The following is a 7,044-nucleotide window of genomic DNA, read 5'->3' on the forward strand; positions in this document are numbered from 1 at the left end:
AAAAAAAAATAAAGGTTGGAGACGTCTGGACTAATATAACAAAGTAAAGAAGAGTCTTAAGTTGTTGAACAGTCGTCATGGATGTCCGTCTCCAGTTAGTTAGCCACCACGAGCTGCTGTGGCAAAAAAAAAAAAAAAGAAAAGAAAAAGTGATTCATTTTCGAGCTATTTTGTGAATTAAACACTTGGTTTGTAGGAGAATGTGTTATCGGATGTTTAAAAGTCACATTTATAAAAAAATATTTGAATGAGTTTTTTTAATTGTAGTTTTTTTTTGCCAACTAACTTTTTGACTTAAAAAAAAATAAACAGGCACGAAGCTGCTATCAAGTGTGTTTTCTTTTTTCTTTTTTCTGAGCTCCACCTTATCTGATTCGTTGTCAGCCAGGCACAGCAGACCGTGTTTTATCTCGACCCTCCTCCTCCTCCTCCTCCTCCTCCTCCTCACTCCACTGAATAGAGTTTTGGGCGCTCCACTCTTTTCTTTTGTTGTTGAACGCAGCCCATTACAGTCCGGCCCCCTTCCCCCCCCCCTCGCTCTCTCTTTCTTTTTTTCTCCACCCATTCCTCCCATCCCTTCTCTCTCTCTCTCTCTCTCTCTCTCCCACTGTTTCATCCATCCAGGGTGACGCCACAGTCAGTCCCCTCTCTCTCTCTCTCTCACCCCGCCCCGTTCAACTCAGTCCAACCGCGTTCATTTCATTCCTTGCTCCCATTCCGCGCATATTTCGCATCCTTGGAGAGACGCTGCGTATTTTACGCACACTCAGCGCGCCCCGATCCTTCCATCAAAACCTGGAAAAAAAAAAAAAAAAAAAAAAAAAAAAAAAAAAAAAATACACACAAACCGAGAAGGACGCTTGTTGGAGTTGGCGGAAAAGGGGGCTTTTTTTTTTTTTTTTTTTTTTTTTAACCGGTGCCGTATAGCCGACTCGGGATCCGTGGAAAAGTGTGGGGAATTAATCCATTAAAAGAGGCGTATGAATCGAGGTAAGTTCCCCCGAGGAGGAGCCCCCCCCACCCCCACTCCTCCCTCCACCTCTCTCTCTCTCTCTCTCGCTCTCTCTATCAGCCTGTAGCCGTCTAAAAAAAAAGCCACCCGGACGTTTTTTTTTCGCTTGTTTCTTCCAAAAAAAAATAAAAAATAAAATAGAAAAGAAACAACAACCGTGGAAGTGAGCACCGGAGCCGAAATAACAAAACAAAAAAAACACTTTCGCCGGCGTCGCGAGCGAAAACGACACGAATTCGTCCGCCTCTTTTTTTTTTTTTTTTTTTTTTCTTTCTTTCTTTCTTTTTTTATTATTTAGATGTTTTGACAAGTCTAACGAGCTTATTTAATCCCTCCGCCGTTGTTGAAGCTTCGAAGCCGGGAGAGAGGATGTCGCTTTCACTCGCAGTTTCATTCCGACCAAAAAAAAAAAAAAAAAAAAAAAAAAAAAATTTTTCCTCCACTTCTTCCTCTCGTGCGCTCCAAAATGCACGTGCTACCAACGTTTAAAGGGTTGGGTTGCGTTTAAAAAAAAAAAAAAAAAAAAAAAAAAATAAGTGACCAAAGCGAATACATGTTTGTCGCTGCAGTAGCTTAACAAAGCTGGGAGTGAATATATGTGTGTGTGTGTGTGTGTGTGTGTGGTGGGAGGGGGGGGGGGGGGGGGGGACTTGTTGCATCGGCGTTTTTTGTTTTTTTTCCTTCTTCCCCCTGCACGAGCAGCAGGGCAGGCCCCAGTCAGGAAGAAAAGCCAGGACCGGCCGATCATAACATGCGCGCGAGCCGGTGTTTACCCAGCAGACAAGGGCACGTTACATATCCCGAGTGGGAACGCGGACACTCCTATCAAAGGGTTAAAACTCCTTGTTTTTAGAGGCCTAAGTGGAGTTTTTAACCGTTTAAATTCACGTTTTACGTCACGTACAGTTTGTAGTTGGAGGCTAAATAGGATTTATGATGAGCAATTTGCTTATTTTTTCTACTCGTTTCAACCACTTATTTTCTCATCCTTCTATCTCTGTGGTCTTTTTTTTTTTTTTTTTTTTAAATCTCCACTATCACCAGCCTATAACCCCCCCCACACACCACCCCCCCTCCCACACACATATATGTTGAGCTTCTAGTTGTGTACTTCCTTTTAAATATTGATGAGAAGAGCTGCTGTAGCCAGAAGATCTGCGGTACCAACAGGCCAAACCACAATGTGATTATTGGAGAAAATTATAGCCTGTAGGACGAAACGTAATAGATGCATTAATTCGGTGACAGTAATCCGTCTTGTCAGATGTTGGGAGAGGCTTGTTGGGTGAAAGGATTTGAATGTGGAGTTTTAAGTTGTTGTTGTTGTTTTTTTTTTAGAGTTGATGTGGCTGAATGAAGTTGTAAATGGGAGGTGAATGTTTTGTTTTTGTCAATGAGACAACGTTGATGTTCGCTCCGTGAAATAATCCAGAGTAGAATCTGTTTAGGGTTGTGAGTTTATTTAGATTTTTTTTTTTTTTCCATTTAATCTGCTGATTATCTCTTTATTTTTCAAACAGTGTCTGAAAAATAGTGAAACATGTCCGCTGCGTAGTTCCCAATGTCGTCGAATGTCTTATTAAATGTCCAAAACTCCAAAACATATTCATCTTTAACTAAAGAATTTTGGACCCTTTCAGCATCATAAAACAAACTTAAACGATGAATCAATATCTGACGTAGTTGCTGTTTGTCTGTCGCTCAGCTCATTGATTTTTTTTTTTTTGCTCTGACACGGGGACAGAACAATCTGTGATTTAAAGAAATCAAATAAATCTATTTTTAGGATATGTAGATGCCCTTTCTTATAACACAAAACGGAATTTTTTTTTTTGTAGGGGTAAGTTTCTGTCCATCTGCAGTGTCAAAATATTCATAGAGGAAGTGTAGTGATGCTCTGCACCAGCAACAATATCCATGATGTTGCTGTCGTCACCTCTGAAAACGTGTGGATTGTTTAACAACTGAAACAAATTCAGTTTTGAACTTTCAAACCTCACGGAAGTGTGAACTTTTAGATGTGGGAGCAAAAATGCACTTTTGTTTTCATCCTCGGCTTCGTTTTTTGTTTTAAAGTGAAAGCGATAAAGTCAGGCAGTCCTGAAAGTGTAGCAGAGGAAGGTGGTGGTGGTGTGTGCGTGTGTGTGTGTGTGTGTGTGTGTGTGTGTGTGTGTGTGTGTGTGTCATTGTCTTTGCTGTGTCTAGGCCCTCCGAGTGTACAAAGCTTTGTCAGTCACTCTGGGCAAACAGCCTCCACCCCCCCCCCCCCTGCCCCCCTCTCCCCTGTGCCTCTCCCTCTCCAGTCCGTTGACATCTGTTTTGAGTGCTCCGTGCACCTGTAGAGACCGTGGAAGTGTGTGTGTGTGTGTGCGCGCGCGCGCGTGTGTGTGTGTGTGTGTGTGTGTGTGTGTGTGTGTGTGTGTGTCAGGGGATGAGGAGGAGGAGGAGGACGAAGGGAGGTGCAGAATGCAAATCCAGGCGTTTGTTCTGGGCCTAAGCAACGCAGACTGACTGACTAACGACCATTTGGTGTGTGTGTGTGTATACACGTGTGTGTGTGTGTGTGTGTGTGTGTGTGTGTGTGTTTGCCTCTCGCTGTCCAGGCCAGGCAGCCCTATTGTTGCAGCAGCAACAGGCGTCGGTGGAAGAGGACGCACCATATGGCCTCTGTGTGCTTTAGTCACAACCGCTGTGTATGTGCGCCCGTTTATGTGTGTGTGTGTGTGTGTGTGTGTGTGTGTGTGTGTGTGTGTGTGTGTGTGTGTGTGTGTGTTGTCCGTCTACTTCACCAATGCTGTGGCAATATGGTGGAGTTCGGAGCGACGGTCTGTTCGCCGTCCTTCCTCCTCGTTGTTGTCATCTGTCGTCTTGTTTGTGGACAGGAAGAGAAAATCCGGCGCACAGATTTTTTATTTTTTTTTATTTATAGACGTGGGATTTGGAGGAAGTAATCTTTTTAATCCAAAAGAAAAATATTTTATAGGTTTTTTTGTTTCCTTTTCTTTTGAGCAGAATTAGTTGAGATTTGTGCAAATGGTTCGTTTAAATGTTTGAATGTTTCAATTCAGTTCTATTTTTAAAGCGCCAAATCGCAACGCGGATTATTTGAAGGCACTTTACACAGTAAAAGTCGTTACAGCAAGAACTTCACAACATTATACAGATGAGGAGGTAAACCGAGGAAAAAAAAAAAAACTCCCCTTTAAGGGAGAAAAACCTCCGAGAGTCGGAAGGAAAAACTCCCATTTAACAGGAAGAACAAGCTCCGACAGAAGCAGGTTGAATCAACAGGTGATTCGGTGAATCCTGGAAACGAAGGGATGCTTCTGGCTTCGCGACACGAGACGAGATTAGAGAATTTTCTCTTTTTTGTAAAACACGCTTTTCCTTCTAATTCTCACTTTAAACGAACTCCCGTGTTTTCAATTTCCTTGTTGTTGTTGTTTGTTGTTGTGTTACCTTCTCCCAGATTTTAGCACGCAGCAGGATGCGTAACGATAAATTAGAATATAAAAGTATAGAAGGGAGGGAAGAGGGTGATTGGTAGTGGGGGGGGGGGGGGGAGTTTGTATGTAATGAAATTTAGGGAGGGGAGCTGGTTTATTAGGGCAACAATGCTGTGTGTGTGGGGAGGGTGTTTTTTTTTTCTTTTGGAGGGGGGGGGCAGGCTTTGTTTAGGGGATGGGGATAACAATAGGAACCCTCCTGGGTGGGGTGGGATCGGGGGCACTGGTGTGCTGGGGAGCAGGGGAGGGGGTGCTTGTGTGTGTGTGTGTGTGTGTGTGTGTGTGTGTGTTGGGGGGGTGGGGTGCTGCTGGTTTTCTGGCTGCAGGAGGCCGGTGGAGCCTGTGCTGGCTTGTCTGACTCCTCGTCTCGTCTTTCTGTCCACAAATATACGTCTCAAATTCGGCCCTTTTAAAAAAAAAGAAAAAAAAAGAAAGTATTTTGTTATCTCTCGCCGGTCACCGTGGAGATGATGAGAACCAAAACATGTGATTGCGCAACACATTATTGGATAGTTATCTCTGAAACGTCGCGATATCTGTGCAAAAAGAGGCCAAAAAATATGGATCCTTTAAACTCTACAGTAATACTGCAAAGGCAGGATTTGCAGAATATTCCTTTAATTCTCTGCTTCGCACTGATTTTTTTTTGGGTATTTAATATAAAAATGGACTTTATACAGGCGCACTGTCGGCAGTGAAAGACACACCGCCTCGATACGACTAGAGACAGACTGCAGCGACGGTTGCAGTATGTGAAACTATATCAAAATATGAATAATCAGTCATTTATGGTGTGTAGATATAGTTTCTATAGAAGCAACAAGCAGAACTTTTATTTGTGTTCAAATAACCAACAAACCTGGTCGACGTACGCCTCAACTTTTCTCATTGTTTATAGTTTTTTGTCTTATTTTGTATTTCACATTATCAGATACGTAGCACAACTGTTGCTATTATATAATTTATGTTTCTCTATCAGACGGTAGTTATTGGCATGTTAGCCTAGAACAAATCGGCTTTTTTTACTATAAGTTTTTTTTTTAAAGTTTGTGTTTTGTTTTTTTACTGAATTGCTTCAACCAAAACAAACAAATATGTAAAAGAGCAGATCAGATTAAATTGATTTTCCACCGTGATTTTCCAAGCAAACGTTGACCCACCGCAGTAAAAGAAAGTCTTAATGCAACTGCAGAAAATAATATAAGGATAAATATGGGGAAAGAAATTGCAAATTAGATGTGTTCTTTGTTCTTTTCATCTTCAAATAATCAACACCAATAAATTGACATATTTTATTTTAAATAGTGAAAACAGGAATAAATCAGCCACATGTTGTCTGCGAACAGTAAGAGTTGATAGAGACTGAGATATAGTGGCGTACGACAAAAATAAAAATCCTTTTTAGTTCGTTTTTTACCCGAAACTGTAAAATCCGCCTCGGCGTGGCCACGATCTGAGCGTCGAGCAGATGAATGGATGAGGCTGACTAACTCCTCCATGGGAAGTCTGAATCAACCCTCCCGTTTCCTGAGCTCAGCAGGAAGCGAGCAGGAAGTCTAGATTTCTACTACTTCTTGTGTACTTTCCCGGCTGGAGGAATCGACATGATAAACACACTGTGGAGCGGCAACAACAGCTCACTCTGCTCTCTGATACTCCCACAGTGGAGAGTAAAAAAATAAAATAAAAAAAAGCCTCCCTGCTGCTGTGCTCACGACCTCAGTTTTTTTTAAATTTAATTATTTCGTGTTTTTTTTATGACTCCCTGTTGTTTGTCGCTCTGTGTGATAAATTACCAAAAAACAATAGATCAACAATTACCTAATTGAAACCAAATACTTTTTCACTGACTGACAAATTTAACAGCTTCTATTTTTCTACAGCTATTTTTAGTTGTGTTGGCACAAAAGGTGGCAGAAAACAACAACAACAGTTTTAATTTCTTTTTGGTTTTCTAATCTCCCTTTTAAAGGTTTTAAAAGATGTTGTCTTTTAAAAGTCAAAATGAATGACTTTGCTCGTTGTAATGTCTTCGGCGCTTTTGACGTGTAGCAGCTAACTAATTAGCGAATGTGCGATCACATTTACAGCGTAAATACGACCCCGTGTAAATCCGTATGAACGGTGTGCGGTATTCACAACGTCGGGTCAACCTCGAAATATTTCTATAAAACTCAAAGTTCACGAGTTGCGCCGCGTTTGCTGACGTTTTTCAGGGAACGCCAGAGGCCATGGAAGTTGTAATTGTTGAGTTGTGTGGCTTCTAGACGCCGTCCACGTTGCCGCTGCCTAGCAACAGCGTTTTTTACGACTTAGAAACACTTGAACGCAAAGCCGCACATCGCGATGCTAGCTGACTGTTCTTCACGTACATTTTAACGTTGGTCTTTGTCGTGTTATGGTCGTTAACGGTCACCGAAGTCGCTACTGTTTCGCAAAACGTTACTTAAGCTTCATTTCGGATTGAAGTCTGGAGCTTAAATATATTTCCTGAAGTTTTGTGTTTTGTTTTTTGAGTGTGCATCA

General features: G+C 41.9%; 1 protein-coding gene across 2 annotated transcripts in view; it reads left to right on the plus strand.

The window, feature by feature from the left end:
* The first annotated feature begins 553 nt into the window (after positions 1 to 553).
* The window catches only part of tead1a (TEA domain family member 1a), a 46,811-nt gene continuing 40,320 nt past the window's right edge, over positions 554 to 7,044 (plus strand). For both annotated transcript variants that reach the window (XM_069161941.1, XM_069161942.1), the window contains exon 1: positions 554 to 990. Coding sequence is in view for 1 of the 2 variants with exons in the window: in XM_069161942.1 (XP_069018043.1) it covers positions 981 to 990 (10 nt within the window). In the remaining variant the exon portion in view is untranslated. The remainder of the gene's footprint in view (positions 991 to 7,044) is intronic.

This window comes from Embiotoca jacksoni, unplaced genomic scaffold (genome assembly GCF_022577435.1).
Source record: "Embiotoca jacksoni isolate LCO1_2020_lvr unplaced genomic scaffold, fEmbJac1.0.p SCAF_3, whole genome shotgun sequence".
Lineage (NCBI taxonomy): Eukaryota > Metazoa > Chordata > Actinopteri > Embiotocidae > Embiotoca > Embiotoca jacksoni.